At 44.5% G+C, this 21,281-nt stretch overlaps 1 protein-coding gene across 1 annotated transcript in view; it reads right to left on the minus strand.

Annotated features, from left to right (window-relative positions):
* The window catches only part of PDIA5 (protein disulfide isomerase family A member 5), a 103,569-nt gene extending 88,084 nt beyond the window's left edge, over positions 1–15,485 (minus strand). Inside the window, exons 1-2 of the mRNA XM_069780962.1 lie at positions 15,327–15,485; positions 3,162–3,288 (exon numbers count right to left, since the gene is read on the minus strand). Of these exons, the coding sequence (XP_069637063.1) occupies positions 3,162–3,288; positions 15,327–15,401 (202 nt within the window). The 5' untranslated portion in view covers positions 15,402–15,485. The remainder of the gene's footprint in view (positions 1–3,161; positions 3,289–15,326) is intronic.
* Positions 15,486–21,281: the final 5,796 nt, after the last annotated feature.

The following is a 21,281-nucleotide window of genomic DNA, read 5'->3' on the forward strand; positions in this document are numbered from 1 at the left end:
AAATAAAATAATAACAAAAATAAATCAACAGCATTATTACTCCACAGAAAAACACAATGGTGCATTCCTTTGTTCTGAAGCACTAGAATAACATTTTGTCTAATTTGAAGAAACCAGTATGAGAGGGATCAGTAAAATCTTCTGTAAACTAGAAGGAATGCTGGCTGCAGCTGAAGTTGGGTGGTTCCTTCCCTCCACCCCCCCTTAAACAACACACTGAAATTCATACCTCCAGGCACGCTCCCTGACCTACATTTACAGAGCTATACTGTGTCCTCTCCTGCAAACCGGCTTCCATCCCAACACTGCCTTTTTCCTGTGGCTGGGCATTAACCAGTTTGTACCACTGCCTGCTAATTAGAGCAACCTCATTTAGGACATTGATCAGCTGTAAGGACAAGTCATTCAGCATCTCTGCCTGCCTCAATTCTGTCCCTGTCATACACAGAAAATAACACGCTGTTATTCCCATGACCCTGGGAGATACCCAAACCAACAGTCATGAGGAGCTCAAAACTATTAGCAGAAAGCACCCAGAAAAGGTCCTTCCAAGAACTTGCTGTGTTATAAATGCACAACTGAGATTTTTATAACGCCATGCCACATGTGAAGAATTTGCAAAATACTTCCATCCCAAAAGAGTCTTATAAATGGTATTAAAAATAAACACAAAAGAAAAATGCGACAAGAGCTTGGGAGAGAAAAATATAGAGGTTCAAACAAGTATCAATTCCCCCAAAAATCTAACAGAAACTGTTTCCTGCCTCAATGAACAGAAAATAGAAACTCAGAGCCTCTTCCAGATCTATTTAAACTGCTGCTGCTCCACAACTACTTCAACTAATTGAATACAAGAATGGCTATATTGGGTCAGACCAAATGCTTCTATAGACCAATATCTTGTCTCCAGCGTTTGAGAAAGTGAAGTCAAGAGTAGAGAAGTAGAGCCAGAGGGTAGCAATAGCCCCCTCAAATAATCTCTAAACTTCCACAGTTTTTATCACAACAATCCCCCGAGCCAGAAACAGCTTCTTTGTATTTGACAGCCTTTGCTTGGGCCTGATGCCATCAGAGATGCTAGCCCACACATGTTAGCTCTCAAGAAACTCTCCTACCCCCAATACTGATAACATGCAACTGCCACATCTCTCCAACATAGGGACATAGACACGTAGGGGAATTTTTTGCACGTACTTAGAGTGGAACAGTTTGACAAACACCCTTTAAAAAATAAGCATTCAGGATACAACAGACTTGTCCCAGAAGACTCGCTAGTTGAGCAGCCCTGGCAGAATACCCATTGGTAGGGTGAACTAAACATTTCCTGCACATGAGGACATCTGAAACCAATGCATTTTCTGCATGAGATAGAAATACTCATCTAGTTTTGCTCATCTGAGAAGCAAAGCCTTTGTTCCAGCAGTATGATCAGATGCTGGCCAACAACTCATCACAGCTGGGGGATGTGTATCTGGGGTTAGAATCACACCTCCAACTTCATATCTCTTTTTTCCCCTCCCCTCTTTCTGGGTGCCAGTTAGGCAAGAGATTTCTAATTGTACACGGATCACTGTTCTAGGAAGAAACATTAATCCCACAGTCAGCTCTGCATGCAATGCTTTAGACTGCTAAAACCAACCAATTAAATAACAAAAACAGAAAAAGAAATCTCCACAACACAGCTTTTGAACAATGCCCATAGGGCAACATTTATTTGATGAGTGTCAGAGCTGAAGTGTTCTGGTTGTGCTTCTAAAAATGAAAGCAACCATCACCTAAAATCTTAAGCGTAAAAAGAAAATTTTCCCTTTAAAAAGCTGAATAATACAGATGTCCTTTTTATCTAAAGCGTTCCTTTCAAAATCAAAACGCATTAGAAACTCTTTTATGACTTTCACTTTGAACCTGTTACTACAAAACCATTTGGCCAAGTTTGAGCGCTCAAAGTTTCCCACTATAGCAAAACACAAATATTTTAACAAAAATTAAGTCACATATATCATTTTAACTGTTTCAGAATAAGCATATCTTTAGGTAACAAAGTTAATTATCCCAGCACCTGCACATTTTTGTCTGCAAAATTCTCTGATATTGGGGGGTGAGGAAGGGAGGATATTGGGTCACCACATACTGCTCCAATTTGCCACACTATAAACCCAGAGCACTCTGCCAACGTCATTAAGCTTAATTGTGATAAGACCTTTGCAACAGGTCACAAAGGGAGGACCCAACCCCCAAACAAAGCATTATCTTCTATTGCTTGCCTGCAGGAAGGAAAAAGAAGCAACAACAACAAACAAAAACAATACAGCACTAAGGAAAATCATCTTAGTGACACAGTTTACTTCATGCTGTCCAACGACTTCCACATCCATAACAGCATTCTGCACATGCATATGGAGCTTAAAGATTGTTTCTTCATTTTACATAGTGTAACACAAAACAACACACCAAAACAAACCAGGCAACAAAGGAGAAAAGGTACATCAGGAGGAGAATAGAGCAAAAGAAAGAGCAAACAGACAGGTAAGAGCAAGAGTGAAGAGCCAGAAAGGAGAGCCTGAATGAGAGAGAAGACAGCAAAGAGATTCAAGGGGACAGGTGGCATGACGTGAAATGAGCCATTTCTCCCTCTTACACAAGCAGCTCATTTTTTATTTTTATATTTTGTTAATTAAAGTTGAAAGACAACCATGGGACACCCAAAGCTGTCAGAAGCAAAGATGGATTGATTTCAATACTACAAACACCTTTCAGTGTGACCAGGAAATCGAAACTTGCAAACTACTGTGATAAACACACCAGAAAGCTCTGGCTGACAGCTATTATGAGCAGCCAGTTTTGGAGACAAAGCCAGAATAAAAGACATTTTTGCCAATGTGACAGAGCTATTAGAAAACCAAATTAAGACTACTCCAATCTTGAAACATCAGGAGCCTCTGAGTTGGAACAAAGGACACCAGTCCTGAAGAAGCCCTTGTAGTCACGTAGTAGCACCTTGCAGTCACATAAGGCAACAGTGAACAGAGAGCAAGTAAGGGCAAACAGCTAAGTCATCTGAGCATGTACACAGGTAACCAAACGTGCACACATATGTTCAAATGCGTGCACCTTGCTGGGCACAAAAAGCTGTGACATCAAAAAAAAAAAAAAGGACTTACCAGATTTGGAATACAGCGCTAGTATGTTATTCCGTGTCCTGAGAAGCTTCTTAAAATCCTTGTGGTCACTTATTTTTTCTATGAGTGGAGACACCTTCAATGAGTACATGAACGCCGGCAACAATGCCTACAGAAACATAAAGCCAGAAACATTAGTAACAGGGTCCATGCTGAGAAACAAGACACAAACTGCTTTTGAAATTGCCTTGACCTTTTTTCCCGATCTTGAGACATGCTGTCTTAAATAAATGATCATATCGATTTGATCAGCAAAAGAAAAAATAAAAAACCACACACGTGACTTACCGAAACTGGACCAATACCACTCCCAGCAAGCATCCTTAAATGGAAAGATGAGATAAACAGATCAAGGAATACTGTTTTAGTTAAGAAGCCACTCCCTTTAAAAGTGGAGTTCCTTAGTCAGATAATCAGATAAAAATTCTTATGTAAATTTAATATACTGTAACAAGAGAAGCAGCAAATTATCACTTCAAGAGCACTTTTGTCTCTAGATCTTAGAATATACTGCAAACTCAGTCAAGTACTTGGATATCTCACAGAAGACAGTGAGAGCCAATAAGTTAAAATACTGACACAGAGCAGATGAAGGAAATGAAAACAGAATTTGCAAGTAATCCAGCACCCGCATCACAGCACTAACCACAACCCTCTCCCACCCACCCTTCCAAAGTGGAACAGGGCTTATGTTTCCCACTGGCCATACCATGCCTCACGCACACACCAGTGCCTTTGCCTCAAGATCAAGTTTGGCTTCCACTGGCCACAGGGAAGGCATGGCATTTAATCTCTCTGCATCTCAGTTCTGTATCTATGCAAAGAAATTATTTTTTTGTTGCATCTTTTGGTCTATTTAAATTACAACCACTCCACAGCAGAGTCTGTCTTCTATGCTACCATAAAGTAAAACTCCTATCAAAATATGACCATAACCTCGGCTGGGGCCTCTACTGCTCATTTGTACTGTAATAATCATCAATAATAATAATAATCTTATCCATCAGGCTATGCTGCCTTCCTACTGTACTGAATTCATACTAATGGAATGATTATAGGAAGCTTAGCTGGAGAAATTGTCTAGTTTACATTCACCTTACAGTAAAACCTTAACACTTAATTGCTTGGCTAAAAGCTTTAGCTCATTTGCCTAACACACACACGAGGTTCAACGTTTTCTTAATTACAGAAGTAATTTTGATCATGTCTCACTCCAACTGGGCTGGAAAATACGTCCAGGGTGGATGTGAACAAGTAAGAGGCTGTTCTTCTTGCATCCCCTGTATTACAGATTGCAGCATTCAAAACAAGGCACTAAGCCGATCAAAGTCAGAACATGCAGCCCCAGGCACTACACTTCATTACAAATTCAGCTATTTGCAAACACCACGTCCGTCACTAAGGCACAGAAACAAAAGACTGCACCTACAAAACATACTTTATAAGTGCCAGAAGTTTTTACATGTGGAAAGGGGAGGGGGAGTATTGTGACGCAGGAGGTAGAGGTAAGAAGCCGAGCTGAAACGGAGGTCATCCTCAAAACGAGTCCAGGACATGTTCAGGAATTTAAAGTCACTAGAAGATACACCTATAACATAAAATATAAAAGGCCACACAGGCTTAGAGCAAACAAGTTATCCCACTCCGCAGGCAGGATTCCTACCACCGAGCCCTGCTGACCAGATGGTCTAAATGCGAGAAGAGAAAAAAGCACATTTGCAAGTCAGCCCCTACCTTCAGCATAAATGTTCTTGATGCTTTAATTTGACTGACAGACTCGCATTCTTCTAAATCCAGATGTCCAGAGCTCAGCCTTCCTACTTCAGGCTGATGTATGTGAATCATTTGTGTATCTTCTGAGATAAATACATGGTGTTGCCAATCAAAGTAGACAAATATAGTCGTGCTAAGTGAGGTGACAGAGACATGCAAATTCCTGCTCAAAACTCATCGCAATCAGAGGCTGTACAGGAGGGATTAATCTAACATTGACTTATGAGCAGATCTCTTTAATCCTAAGTATTTTTTTTTAAACTTTTCCCTTCACCTCAATTTTTTCTAATTATCCAAGTGTCTTAAAGTTTTATTTATGCCTTGAGTTACAGAAGACTAAAACTAAACTTTACTGAAACTAAGGCTGAACGCAGAGGGAAAAAATGAAACTACAGGTTGCTTCTTTGGTTTAGAAAACCACACTCAATTAAGGATACTGTAGTCTGTGAACTCAGTGCCAAAAAGAAATAATTGGACCAAAAAAGCCACAAAGGCCACTTTCAACATGACATCAAATGGTATTATGAACTTTGTTTAAACCATCTGTACCGTTTCACCAATAGGGTAGAAGTATATTTCATGTCTTTTCCAGATGGAAAGGCTGTTTAGCCAATTTCAGCAATTCCCTCCCCCCCGCCTTATAATGGCAGAGCTATAAACCTCTTGAAGAACTGGATTCTGGAAACAGCGACAGCTTTAACTACCGCCTTGTCCGTGTTGCCACTAACCGAAAACTCGCTGCCCTGGTTGAACAGCAGGCGCCTGGAGGGAGAAGCACGTCACATTGCATATATCCACTGCTACTTTGCCCAATTCCTCCCCAGGTATCAAATCAATACATGCTACTCATTTTCCTGCAGTTTTACTACAGCAGCTCTCTCTGATCCTATGGTTTATACCAAAACCCACTGGGAAACGCATTGTGCATACAAGCGCACCAGTCAGCGCTGCCGAATAAATCATCATCTCCCTTTAATTAAGATTAATGTTGCAGCCTTTCCTGGTTATAAAACCCAAAAGGTCCAAGCTGAAGGCATCCAGTTGGACAGAAACACCCTGCCTGCACATTTAAGGCAGCCACAGCAATACTGGGAGGTTATCGGCTGAGCGGAAAAGTTCACCGTCTCCCAATACGCATTTGCACCACATGGTGTTTGCAAACTGATAAGAATTAAGTAGTTCCACGCTCTCCAGCCTTCTCCTGCTGAAATAAATGAAGACCCTACCCAGGAACGAATGAGAAGCCGGTGTATTGCTAAACCTCCCGAAGAACCTCCGCCTTCCCTACCAGCTCCACTGAAGGCAAGTGATGCCAAGCAGTCATTTCCAACCGATGCCAGTCCCTGCCACGGGGCTGCTTTGCCCCACTGCAGCGCCAATGCTGTGATGAACGTACCAGCAGCTACAGCCTCACCAGGGCTACAGCCACTAGTTCTGTCAACAGCATGAAATTAAGAGGATGGGAAAAGAGAATCCTATGGAAGCCGTTACACGCTCTTCTTCACGGAAAACCAGGCTCTTATTCCTGCACAGCCCACAGGCAAAGCAGCAGCAAAGACAAGGTTCATTTGCATGTACTGTGCTATGTGACTTTAACTGTGAGATATGACTCAGGTAGATTTACTCCAGACATTTTGCAGGAGAGCTCATCAGCCAGGCACTCCCCGATCAAGCACGCTGCTTCTTGTTTAAATCCAGGGCACAAGAGGAGATGAGCTCATATTAAAAAGAGGTCAAGAAAGGTGACAGTCCCTCCTGGGCAGGAAGCCTCTTTTCATATGCGTCAGGAAGTGCTACATTCACACATATGGAACTCTATAAATAAGAAACAAGCTAAATTCTCTTGCCACTTGAGCATCCTAAAGCTTTAAAATCTATTCACAACCACTGCTGAAAAGTTAAGAAACACTCCAAACATTTTTCTCAAGAAGCTGCCTACCTTGGTACCCGTTAAAGTAGAAGACATATTGGGACCAACACATGCAACATCTCTGCCACTCCTGCCCTGCGACAGTTATGCTGACAAGAAACTGCAACAAAACTGAGGGAAAGTCTATTTTATTTCATGCTGTTTGCGCAGTGCCTAGTGTAACAGGTCCTCATGCGTGGCTGGCTCAGTGAGCTGGAACCAATACAATAGTCACCTGGTGTCCTCAGATGCAAGAAACTTTGGTGGAGACCCTCAGAAAAAGGCAAACTACACACGGCAGACTATGAAATGCAAATCTGGTAGCACTTCTAGTCTACAGATTTTCCCCAGCTCAAGATCTCAATCTGAATTTATTTTCACAGAATTTTTTATGGTGTAGGTCGCATATCAGTTGTGCGATTATAGTGTCTGATCTAAGATGCATGAAGGATACTCAAGTAAAACGTAAGTGAACCCAAACCCTCAAGACAGTCAATTCAAAACTGCTGAGAGACACTGCTATTCAAGTACAAGGTACAAAAACACATGTGCTCTAGCTCTGCCTCTGCTCTTCAAATCAAAGTATGTATTTAAATATATAATCTTGCGAGCTAGGTGGAAGAAGTCTGATCAGTCAAAAAGGTTTAATTTTCCTTCCCCCCCCCCCCCCACTCTCCAGCAACTCCTTGCAGAGCTGCCAAATATATGCAAGCGTTAAAGAGCAGCAAAACACTCCACAACCCCATTCCCTTAGAATTGGTACCCAAGAAACATCTGAGCTTTCAGAAACCCAGAGGCAAAGAGAGTTACAGGCAAATAACTATTTTCTAATTACACTTCCAGGACTGACACTATTGAAAAATGTGGTCATCCCTCAGGCTGTGTTTTCTCAAAACCATCAAGGATCTGAGAAAGCAGAGTTTATTTCTCAAGTTTTTACTCTTCTCTGAATCTCATTTCAGAATGAGAAAAGGGAGTATCTTTCAAGCAGCCACAAGAACGTATTTTCATATTTTAAATTTATTATTCAAATTAAATGTGATAAATGCTTAACTGCTGATCCCACAGAACCCAGTTCAATTTATGAGCTGTGCCCCACAAAAGCTTTGTGACAGCACGGTCTTTTGCTAAGGATAAGCAGCATGCCTGGAGATTTATTTATTTATTTATAATCAGGTGCAATGAAAACACATGGTTTTAAAAACAAGAAAATACAAATCAAAATTAAATAAGGAAGAACTATCAGAGGACTAGCATTGTACACTGGACGGAAAAACTCTCCTATTTCTCCTATTTGCAGCTCAAGAGCATGAAAAAAATGTATTTCCCTGGACACAAATTATGCACAAAAAAATATGAATGGATACACGGCTGAAACAGTGCTTAGGTGCCTCAATCCATATGTCAAAATACAATTTTTATGTGCACACTAACACTTAGATGTATAATTAGGTAGACAATTTGCACACTATTCATAAAGAATAGCTGGGGGTGACACGAACAACGCTGATTCTAGCACAACTGCTGCTTGGCAGGGACGCAGTTTTACACTCAACCACAATTTCAAAAGCCCATTTTTCAGCAAGACATTGACTTTGATTTCTGTCTTAGCTTAACCGCCCACTGATGTCATTCTCATTTTGGGACAACAACATTCAACCCACTGTAAATATGATCAATGAGCAACCCTGTACATACAAAACAGATTGTGTCTGACAAGGCATTTTATGGGAATCTAGCTGAAAAGCAAACCTGCCTCAGAATTCCAAGCAGTAATGGAGATAACTGAATTTAATTTCATAATTAATTTCTTTGGGAGGGGAGTAGTTCACATTCTAAAGAGAGGTCTCCTCTGCTACATTAGAATGGGGGACAGGGGGGAGGGAACAGGCAAGAAATCCCAAGAATAAGACCGGATCTCACCTTCCCTTTCCCACTCAGTTTCCAAAGCCAACTCTGTGGCAAAGCGCACACTTAACTTCAGAAGGTAGATTTGAAGGAACATCTCTGTACTGCAGTGATGGAGGTTCGTAAACCTGCAGATCAGCCGGTGGCACAGCCAGGTCCTGGGGTGCACGCACTGAAAATACCAGGTCTAAGTCATCTATCTCCAGGCAAGAGCAAGAGAGAAACAGATCTGTTGCTCCCTTCCCCCCAATTTGTTCTCACTTAAAAATACAAGATGTTCAAATCCAAAGTCCCCTTGTTTACAAGAATCACAGTTTGACTGCAGATGTTTTATCTTCCTTGTTCATCATACAAACCACTCTTGACCTTGTGCAATAATTGCTTGCTTTTCACTTACAAGCCCTCCCTCTGCTGCTATTTACATTCAGGGTTGTGCTGCTTTGATCACTGAGCCATTTGTAACAAATGCCTTCCAAGATGGATAGTGATAAGTAGGACAGTCCCCTGTTTTCATTCATGATTAATATCCAAAATAGCTGTAGAAACGTTTTAATCAAATCAGATGAGGGGAGACGGGTTACCTCTGTTACCCAAAGGTACCTCAAGGAAGCCTGCTAAGAATTTATTATTTGAAAGAGGGGGGAAGAGAAAGGGTAGCACTTGGGTCTCAGACTTCAGGGGTCACAACTGAAATAGCCCCTGCAGTAGCCCATGCAAAAGCACGTTCTCCCAACCACATCTGCATGGGATGGCCAGGTGAGGAGCGCTCCAGAAGACACACCAGAAGATCAATAACTTCTGCATCGGAAGACTGACAGCATTAAAAAACCATGGTTTTGCCTGACAGATTTACGTCTGCGGACACTCCCATCGGACACTTCTTGGGTTTTGTGCATTTCCCATGAGCTCCATGGAAGAACGCATTCTTACTCTGTATTCTTACTCCAGATCAATTAACTCTCACCTCAAGCCATTCAAGGAATAAAAAAAAACCCCAAGCACTGCTGACATTTTATTGTGGTGGGTCATAGCTACAAGAGGCAAGTGTCATATCTTCTTTTGTTCACGAAGGAAGGCAAATTAAAATCCTGACACAGAGTGTCTTGGTATTCTTTAACTTAGGCTGAAGAATGCTAGAAATAAGGCACTCCACTTAACATGGTGCTTGCTATGTTCATTTTCCAAATATAGAAGATAGCAAAAAATACCATGGAGACGTCAAGATTTGACTAGACTCTACTGTTCATATTGTTCTTAAACACTGCGTTTTAAGGAACATAAGCTACAGGCATAATAGTCTGTACTAAAGGTTGTTCTTAGGGGCTCTGCGTAGCCAATTAATTGTATGGTTTATCACTGTTTTTCAAGTGCTTAGTGAAGGAAAACCTGTGCAACTATTTACTAATTAACAACTGACTGTAATAGGGTCAATTACTAATGCTGACAAATAACTTTGTCCTTATTAGGAATATGAAGCTCACTCTCTCTTCAAGCCAGGCATTGGTGCAATATATATTAAACAAGCTGTTGATGAAATAATGTTTCAGGCATCACTTCTGAATGAGTACATTTGGATGACTTCAGAAGCTAAGGGCATGAGCAAACCATATGCCACATAATACCCCACTAAAAACTGCATTTTGAAGAAGTTTAAAGAAGCATAACCTACTCAAAAAACACATAGGAGATGCTATAAAATGACAACAAAAAACACTATTAATGGGACTTCAAAGAAGAGAGGGCAAAAAATGACACCTGAAAATCCTTAGTACTTTATATGGCACTTGTTAGCTTCAAAGCATTGCGCAAATATTAACTAATTAATCCTCAGATTTTTCTGCCAAGTGATAGGAGACAAAGCTTAATTTAAATAGTTGGAGTAAAATTCACACAGAAAGGAAGTGATCTGCAAGAGGCAAAAGGGAGGATACATTAGAGCAGGCCAGGACAGCTGATCCTAGAGCAGCACACAACCACATGCTCATGGCATGCCATCTCCTGAAAAGTGAGGGGCGGGGAGAAACAGTCTATTTGCAGTCACCCAGCAAATATGCTGTATGACGATAAACCCAAAGACAACAGACAGGACATCATCAAGGTGGCTGCAAATGAGATTAGCTTTGTTATCTATGTCCTGCAAGCGCACAAATCACAGCACCCTCCACCAATGCTACCAGCTACTCTCAGCTAGCAAGTGCTAAAACTTAAGACCTGCTTTGCCGTCACAATTTTTTGCCATTCACAAGCTTGAAATGGTGGCACGATCAAGGTAAACCATAACTTCCTTCCAAAGTGACTCTGTCTGCATCAAGAAATTTAAGGCAATGCTAGTCTGTGATTCTGGTCGCAAATTGCATTGAATTTTTCCATTCACAGACCTCCAAACACAACTCTGAAGAAAGGTGAGTCTCATTACCTCGGTTTTACTGAAATGAAGGAACTCAAGGAACTGCATCACCAAAAAGCAAAAGAAACTGTCAACAATGGAACAAGAACCTCTTCAATTACCAATTGCTCATGACATCGTGAACACACCCCTGGGCAGAAACACCACCTCTGATGACCACACCACACTTGCGGCAATATCCCAGGCGCTTTGGCACCAAAGCCAATGGATTCAAAACATCACTCCATAAGGTATGGAGTTGAGTAACAAAACCAGTCCTGAAAGCCAAGATTTGATTTGGGAGATGGTGCTGGTTTTGGCTGGGGTAGAGTTAATTTTCTTCATAGTAGTTGGTATGGGGCTGTGTTTTGGATTTGTGCTGGAAACAGTGTTGATAATACAGGGATGTTTTAGTTATTGCTGAGCAGTGCTTACACAGTCAAGGCCTTTTCTAATCCTCATACCACCCTGCCAGCAAGCAGGCTGGGGGTGCACAAAATGTTGGCAGGAGACACAGCTGGGCCAGCTGACCAAAGGGATATTCCATGTCATATGACATCATGCTCTGCATATAAAGGTGGGGGAAGAAGGAGGAAGAGGGGGATGTCCAGAGTGATGGCATTTTGTCTTCCCAAGTAACTGTTAGGCGTGATGGAGCCCCGCTTTCCTGGAGGTGGCTGAACACCTGCCTGCCCATGGGAAGTGGTGAATGAATTCCTTGTTTTGCTTTGCTTCTGTGCGTGGCTTTTGCTTTACCTATTAAAGTGTCTTTATCTCAATCCACAAGTTTTCTCACTTTCACTCTTCTGATTCTCTCCCCCATCCCGCCTGGGGGGAGCGAGCGAGCAAGTGGCTGTGTGGTGTTTAGTTGCCAGCTGGGGTTAAACCACAACAGAAGGGCATCTGAGGAGACAGAGCATAGCACACATCACAAGTTTTAAAAATCTGTATTTTGAAGAGGGAACAGACGAAGTAGGAATGGGGTGGCAGGACAGCAAGTAAGGGATTTGCCTCTGCAATACCCTCTTCTCTGACTGTGGCAAAACACTTCCCAAAGCAGCTCCTGTAGAATAAACAGGAACTGGATGGAAAAAGGTACTCCCAAATTCAAGCTGAAGTACCACCATGGGAAACAGCACCTGAGCACTGCAGAGGAGAAGCAGCGCTCGCACCCTGCCTGCAAACTCACCGGAGGCAAAGCCACTGCTGACACGCTGCAGGGCTACCTGCCACACACAGAGTGAGACACGTCCAAGCCCTCCCCACAGGCCTGGATTCACAAGTCCACGTCAGTGCTCACCGGTGCATTCCTGTGATGTTACTGGGACCTGAGGAGCTGAAAGTCCGAAATGTTCCTTTCAAGCCTTTCTTTGAAGGCACCAGGTTCCCAATGGCTGTAAGTCGGTCAGACTCAGAAGACAAAATGACCTTTGCCATGTTGGCCTGAGATAACGTTCATCAGTGTTTGCAAAGCAAACAAATCCCAGATGTGTAATCCTGTTGGAAGCAGTGGCTGGCCTCTGCTAGGGAAAGGACAGTACCCAATACATCAGAGGAAACGCAAATCCACCTTGGTGTGAAACTCCTTCCCAATGCCTTTAGCAGTAAATTCAGTCCTCCAAGCGTGAAATATAGTCAACTACTTGACATACCAAATAGGGAAGTATCTCTAAAGTTAAACCACAACTTCCCTATGACTCGCCAACTCATTCAAGAAAAAAAACTTCACAGCAGGCAGAGATCACTGCAGTTTTCCTCACGTGCGTGTGTCACATTCACAGTGATGCAGAAGATAACAACTTAACAGTAGAAGATACCGAAGTATTTTCTTCATCCAGCTTTGTAACTTTCCTTTTACAAATGCAGGAAGTCTTACAGAGATAAGGATTTCAATTCTCGGAAGCCACCTCCAATTTTGGGTCCTACTTTAAAAATGAGCCCTATTTTTCAGGAGTACTAGGCATGCATAACTCTAGCTGCTGTCCCAGGTGCACTGCAAACACTCAGCACTTGTGGAAAAAAAAAAGAAAATTAAAAAAATAATCACATTTGGGTACATAAAAAAGGTCGGGCTGGAAGGAAAGACAATGTTCTCATTAACCTCTGTCCTACCAAGCAGCTAGTATTACCTTCACTTTAACTTTACACACTGAGAACGTCCCGATTTAACAGCTTCACTGACTTTGCAAACATTGACTCAAGAAAAATTTAAAAGCAGGTTTTGCAATGTCACAGCTGTAGGCTAGTTTTTTAATCCTGGCGTACAGTTACACATTTCAAGATGAAAAATCGCACCTTCAAGTGCAAGATAACACAAATTGGAAGAAATAATTTAAGCTACTTGAATACAGCAAAGTGGAAAGAATTAGCTGAATCAACAGCTCAATTAAGACATCTGCTCAGCATGCAGTATCACACAGCAAATAAAATGCTGGGGCAAATCAAGAAGGGTAAGAGAGAATAATGTGGATAAATTATAAGGCTTCATATAATTTCACTGACAACGGCAGGCCCACTCTGCTCATCTCAAAGATACCAGCTCTGCAATACAAAAGGTCCAAAGAAGGGCAACTAGAATAGTTAGGAACAACAGATTCACATCAAAAAAGCAGGGGAAAAAAAAAATATCTTAATCTACAGAAAGAAATCACAGCAAAATGCTTACATTAACATAACATGAATGTTACAGTAAGATAAGGTCTGACAGTTGCAGTGGATATAGAAGGAAATACCACAAATAACTCTGCGTGCTTAGTTATTTTAAATTAAGGGAAAATTCAATCCACTTCTAACTCCACTTGGTCCACAGTATATACTTCATCTGAGGAATTCACTGCCAAAAAGTATCATTGAGAAAAGTACTGTGAATATTACAGATGAGCCACAGGTAAAAAAAAGCCACACTAAGACCTCTCCAACATTTTAGGAAGAATTCAGCCTGACTTCAGTTTCACTTGAAATCAGTAACTAAATTGCAGATAGCAGAGGTCTGTGCTTCTAGACCAAGCTTAGAACAAAACAAAAATTGTGCAGGATGCACAGGATTTCTTTTCCCTCCTCCTGAATGAGCTGATAGCTAGGCCCCTGCCAGGGGCAAAAGGCTACATCAGACAGGGCCGATTCTTTCTGTCCCACAATGGCAATTCTAATATTAGCACAAAATAAGCACAGGGCAATTAGCAATTCCATGCTTGATCTGTATGAATTAGATGAGCACTCTTAAGTCATGCGTTTCCAAATACATTTCAGATCACGCGTGCGTAAAAAAATTAATGTAATTTTTCATTAATTATTAACTCTATTTGTCCAGGCAGAAGGAAGAACTGTAGTTCGTGCCAATAAAGTAAATAAAGGAGTGCTTTAAAGCATGCCTTCGCCAATCTTGAGCTATTTATGCCAAGTTCTGTGGATTAAAAAAAAAGAAAAAAATCAGACTTTAAAATATTTCTGTAAGTCTAGGAGTCTCCCTGAGGTAAGGGGTGTTCTACTTACTGTAATTTCAATGAAACATACCCTGTTCCTCCGGAACGCACCAAGATGGAGAGCGCCACATTCAAGGGACGCACGGGCAGGGGCGGCAGGACTGGCCGCCCGGACTGACTGACTGCCCACGGCCGCCCGTGCCCGCGCACAGGTGCACAAAGCCGAGCGAGGCCAGCTTTGCAGCGGCAGAGCCACGGCCGAGGGGAGCCCGCTGCCGCCGCGGCACCGATTTTTCACACGAAACTTACTCACGAACGAAGCGCACGCCGGTCGGAGCCCCCGGGGCCGGGGCCGCCGGGGGCTCCAGCCCGCAGCCGCTCGGCGAGACGCCGCCGCACGCCGGGGTGGGTTTTCTCTGGACGTTTTTTTGAGAGACACAGAGAAAGGGAGGGAGGGAAGCAGGAAAGCAGCGCACGGGCTGAGGGCTGGCGAAACAGCCGGGAGGAGAGCTGCCGGAGCCCAGCCGTGCCGGGCTGTGCCCTGCCGTGCCGAGCCCGCCCAGGGCGGCGGCGGCGGGTGCGGGCGGCGGGGGCAGCCGCCGCGCCCAGCCCGAGGGGCCCCGTCCGGCTCCCAACTTTCCCCCAACTCCGCCGGCCGCGCCGCGCCGAGCGCCCCCGCCCCGGCCCGGGGAAGGGGGACACCCCGCGCCCGCCCCCCGCCGCCCCGGGGCGCGGCCGCCGCCACTCACCGCCAGGCCGAACAGCAGCAGCGGGAGCCGCCCGCGGCGCCGCGCAGCCCCCGCGCCCTGCCCCGGCGCAGCCATCGCCGCCGCCGCCGAGCCGGACCCGCTCCGGACCCGCCACCGCCGCCGCCGCCGCTGCGGGCTGCTGCCACGTCTGGCGGCGCAGGCGCGCTCCGCCGCTACCGCCCGCCCGCGCGGCGGCATGACGGGGCTTGTAGTCCGCCCCGCGGCGCGGGTCGGGGCGGGGGCGAGCATCCCACCCCCCCGAGAGAGTGTGCAGCTCCCGCAGGGATCCGGCGCATGGCAAAAGAGAAACAAAACCAAAAAGCACGCCCCCCGCTACCGCCGGCAATCACAATTAAAAAGCAATTTCAACAGAGGTTAAAAAGAAAAAAGTTCCAGCTCTTCTTCTTTAACGTCCCACTGGCCTCCCGCTAGGATTCGTTTTTGTGCCTCCACCCCTCTCCCAGCGTGTACCTTGCGCTAGAGAGCCTCCTGGCCAATAACCTCGTTCTTGATGCTTTTCTGTCAGGGCCTTTAAAAGCTTCTGCTGGTCTGAGATCTGGAGTAAGAAGTGAGTAAGGGAACAAAAAATAAGGGAAGAGAGAGGTAACTGGAAGAGAGGCTTAGAAACTAGGACCTGTTCTCCTTGTAAGTTGGTTCCACTTTTTATCATTAAATCCTAAACGAGAACCCTGCTTTATCCTCACATGTCGGCAACGATGCCAAAGTGCAAGCAAATAAATACACTGACTCTGACCAGGATCAATTTGTGCAACCTCCATTACAATCACGCCGTTTGAATGATTGCTGCACCCAGACGAACAAATCAGTCTGTGCCCCTAGTTAGGCACATTTGGTGAGCCAGCTCTGCCTCGCAAGGACATCCCAGATGTCCCACCAGTAATCTTAAGGTCAAAGTGGGTCAGCTGGGTTATAATTGGCTTCCCATAAACAGAGGGGATCTTCACCTACGGCCCAGTGGCCGTGTGAAATTCTTCCTTGGCTCAGGAACATCAAAGGAAAATCAAAGGCATCTTTTCGAGTCTGATCCTCACAGCTGACTGTCGCCTGAGCATTAGACTAAGAGGCTGGCTGCAAGGGAGCAATTTGTAGATCCATACAGCTGACTGATCACTTCAAGCGGTGATCATGAAAACTGAATGCCGTTGACATTAACAAGTCCCCTGGTGGAGATGTAATTTTGCAAAGCAGAAACACACATAGAGAAAGTTATTACTATTAACATTTACACTTTTGTGGCATCTTTTGCAGCAGAACCAGAGCACGCTTTTCTCAGTCACAGCTGGATAACCTTTAGCAAATCATTTCACAGTGCTATGCCTCACTTCCCATTTGCAGAAGGCCTCAGTTAGCCTGCCTTAAAATGGGGTTAGCAATCCTTAGCTCACTCTAAAATGCCAGTGAATGTACACGAGGCACAGCCCAGGAGCCATCAGAAGGCGTTTGGGATGAGGAAGGACACACAGCTGGAGAGACACTTAGGGAGGGAAAAGGTAGGAATCTTTTCACCTACAATGGAAGGACCCCAACCAAAACATCCTTTGTGTCAACTATCTGTATCCCTAAAGTATATGCTACCTGCACTGCTACTTCTCACCTGCAGTGCTTACTGACTGCGCTGAGATGGATGGAGGGGTGTGCTGTACTAGTCACCACCACCGCTGGTGCCAGCTTCCCAATCTGTAATAATCAGCCTGCCAGCAAAAGGGTCCAGATCCCCAGTTGAAGCCCATTTCAAATAAGCTATCAAAACCTCCAGGAACAGGTAACCTCTTCCATGTGCTGTTCACCTTCAGATCCCCAGCCTAGAACTGAAAGGCTTCTGCACACAACTACCCTGACTCATCCAGACCTCTAATCTCAGCTGGATTTCCAGGTCCTCAAAGACTGTTTGAATCCTCCTGTGACTCTTTTGTGTAGAAAACCGTTATACCTTCTGACACTTCACATCACGGTTACCAGTATCAGGCAATGCAAAAGTAACCTCAATGTGGTGGAATTTCTGTGCTGTGTCATCACCATAGGGAATGTGCTGCCATTGTGGTAGGAAAGGATAAAATCCTGGGACATGGTTGTTTTGTCACAGGAGTACATTTTTATCACGATGGCAAGAGGAAACACTCTCAGGAAGGAAGAAAAAGCGAAAGAAAGAAAAAAAGAAGACAAGCTATTTCAAACTGTACTTCTGAAAGGTTATATAAAAAATCCAGTTTGGGAGGCTGCAATTCTTATATACAGAAGAATATAAAAAGGGTATCCATGTGGCAACTACAGCTTCTTTCTTTCAGTTCAGCTCAATAATTTGTATTGACATGACATGCATTGCCAAAACTTAAGAGACAAGATCATTGAGCATCTCTCTTGGGTCAAAATAATATATCAACTATCAGTGCTAGACAAGGCTTTACACAGCGGCAACTACTTAATCAATCCAGTCCTGCATTACTAATGAACTCATTACAGTTGTATCTGCATGCACCGCTATCCAGAATCCCAAGTTTTACCCTGTAGCTGTTCAGCATTAATATTATATGCTGCTTGCTTGTCTGTAATATTTGTATATGGCACCGCAAAACACTGGGAAAGCATTCATTAATTCACCACTGAGAAGCAAGAAAGAATTACTGCCCTTGGATTATAGATCAGAAAACAGTAGCAGAGAGATTATATGATTTGCTCAAGGCTATAAAACCAGACAGTTTCAGATCATGTTCATTTCCAAAGTCTGCACTGGGTCTGCTAACCCTTACTTGTCTTACTATATTCAAACACCTCTTTTACCAAGAATAAAATACAAAACTGGACTGACAGTAAGTATGTCTGTAAGGAATTACACCTTCCACATTTCCTATACGTTGCTGCTTTATTTGACAAGCTTTATTCTTTGTTCTTTTTTTAAGCTGAACAAGTCTCTGGCGGCCTCTCACAAAAGGTAAAATGAGTCACCTTTACCACAAAAAATGACAGCAGAGCAGACAGAAAAAGATACAAGCACTTTGCAAGCCATACTGAATCCAGGGGCAACGTGGTCTACACTGGGACCCCAAACTACACAGCATTTGCCCAAAATGAAAGCAGGATTTGCTCACTGCCTTTACATCAAGTTCTCCTCCTTCCTTCCAGCAACATCTCTTCCTTCTTTAGTTTAGCCTCAGCCAACTCATTTTGATCTGTGGGTTTATCCCCTGTAAGTTTTGTGACACCTGTGTCATAGCATTGACTGCATCAGCTGAAAAGAGACATACGAGCTGGTTGCCATCAACAGATTGATGGTATTGCAGCCCTTGGCTCCTCATGACCTTTTCTACAGCTCTTCAGCACATGATGAAAAGGAAAAGAGACAGGACCAGCCCCTGTAGGACTTCACACGGGAGTGGTCTCAGAGATGAGGCACAGCTGTACGTTGCTTTTCTCCAGCTGACATCTGTCAGAGGGGACAGCCTGAAGGCAGCTTGCCACTCCTGCTGCCTCCTCAGCACCTGATAGCAGGGCTGCGATACATACAGCTAACAAGTTCCATGGAAGATCATTAGCACACCAAAATAAGGGATATGAAGGTGCAGCTGTTGCATAAAGGATTGTTGCTTAGGTCAAACATTCCAGTTTCATACTTTTGCATGAAGTATTTTTAACACTATTTTGTTAATCATAGAATGATTTCGGTTGAAAGGGACCTTAAAGATCATGTAGTTCCAACCCCCCTGCTGTGGGCAGGGACACCTTCCATTAGACCAGGTTGCTCAAAGCCCCATCCAACCTGGCCTTGAACACTGCCAGGGATGGGGCATCCACAACTGCTCTGGGCAACCTCTTCCAGTGCCTCACCACCCTCACAGTAAATAATTTTTTCCTAATATCTAATCTAAATCTACACTCTTTCAGTTTAAAACCATTACTCCTCATCCCATCACTACACTCCCTGTTAAAGAGTCCCTCCCTGTCTTTCCTGTAGGCCCCCTTTAAGTACTAGAAAGCTGCTATAAGGTCTCTCCAGAGCGTTCTCTTCTCCAGGCTGAACAACCCCAACTCTCCCAGCCTGTTCTCATAGGGGAGGTGCTCCAGCCCTCTGATCATCTTCATGGCCCTTCTCTGGACTCACTCGAGCAGGTCCATGTCCTTCTTATGTTGGGGGCCTCAGAGCTGAAGGCAGTACTCCAGGTGGGGTCTCACGAGAGCAGAGGGCGAGAATCACCTCCCTTGATTGGCTGGTTACACTACTTCTGATGCAGCCCGAAATGCGATTGGCTTTCTGAGCTGCAAGTGCACATTGCTGGCTCATATTCAGTTTTTCATCCACGAATACCGCAACTCCTTCTCCACAGGGCTGCTCTCAATCCACTCATGGCCCACTCTGTATTTGTGATTGGGATTGCCCTGACCCATGTGCAGGACCTTGCACTTGGCCTTATTGAACTTCATGAGGTTTGCACAGGCCCACCTCTCAAGCCTGTCAAGGTCCCTCTGGATGGCATCCCTTCCCTCCAGCGTGTCGACCGCACCACACAGCTTGGTGTCATCGGCCGACTTGCTGAGGGTGCGCTCAATCCCACTGTCCATGTCACCGACAAAGATGTTAAACAGCGCCGGTCCCAATATTGGCCCCTGAGGAATGCCACTCGTCACTGGTCTCTACTTGGACATTGAGCCATTGACCACAACTCTTTGAGTGCGACCATCCAGCTGATTCCTTATCCACCGAGTGGTCCGCCCATCAAATCCATGTCTCTCCAATTTAGAGACAAGGATGTCATGCGGGAGAGTGCCAAACGCTTTGCAGAAGTCCATGTAGATGAAGTCCATTGCTCTTCCCTTATCCACCAACGCTGTAACCCCGTTGTAGAAGGCCACCAAATTTGTCAGGCACAATTAATTTGCCCTTAGTGAAGCCGTGTTGGCTGTCACCAATCACTTCCTTATTTTCCATGTGCCCTAGCATAGCTTCCAGGAGGATCTGCTCCGTGGTCTTGCTGGGCACAGAAGTGAGACTGAGTGGCCTGTAGTTCTCCAGGTCTTCCTCTTTCCCCTTTTTAAAAACGGGGGTTATGTTTCCCCTTTTCCAGTCAGTGGGAACTTCCCCAGACTGCCACGACTTCTCAAATATGATGGATAGTGGCTTAGACACTTCATCCACCAGTTCCCTCAGGACCCACAGATGCATCTCATCAGGTCCCACGGACTTGTGCATCTTCAGGTACCTTAGATGGTCTTGAAACTGATCTTCTCCTACAGTGGGTGGTTCTTCATTCTCCCAGTCTCTGCCTTTGCCTTCTGTGACTTGGGCGGTGTGGCTAGAGTATTTGCTGCTGAAGACTGAGGCAAAAAAGTCGTTGAGTACCTCAGCCTTCTCCATGTTCCAGGTAACCAGGTCGCCTGTTTCCTTCCAGAGAGGGCCCACATTTTCCCTAGTCTTCCTTTTATCACCAACATACCTATAGAAGCTTTTCTTGTTGCCCTTGATATCCCTGGCCAGATTTAATTCTATCAGGGCTTTGGCTTTCCTAACCCAGTCCCTGGCTGCTTGGGCAATTTCTCTGTATTCCTTCCAGGCTACCTGTCCTTGCTTCCACCCTCTGTAGGGTTCCCTTTTATGTTTGAGTTTGTCCCAGAGCTCCTTGTTCATCCATGCAGGCCTTCTGGTGTTTTTGCCTGACTTCCTCTTTGTTGGGATGCATCACTCCTGAGCTTGGAGGAGGTGATCCTTGAATATTAACCAGATTTCTTGGGCCCCTCTTTCCTCCAGGGCTTTATCCCATGGTACTCTGCCAAGCAGATCCCTGAAGAGGCTGAAGTCTGCTCTCCTGAAGGCCAGGGTAGCAAGCTTGCTGTGCGCCCTCCTTGCTGCCCTAAGGATCTTGAACTCCACCATTGCATGGTCACTGCAGCCAAGGCTGCCCTTGAGCTTCACTTTCCCCACCAGCTCCCCCTTGTTGGTGAGAA

This window comes from Haliaeetus albicilla, chromosome 4 (assembly GCF_947461875.1).
Source record: "Haliaeetus albicilla chromosome 4, bHalAlb1.1, whole genome shotgun sequence".
Lineage (NCBI taxonomy): Eukaryota > Metazoa > Chordata > Aves > Accipitriformes > Accipitridae > Haliaeetus > Haliaeetus albicilla.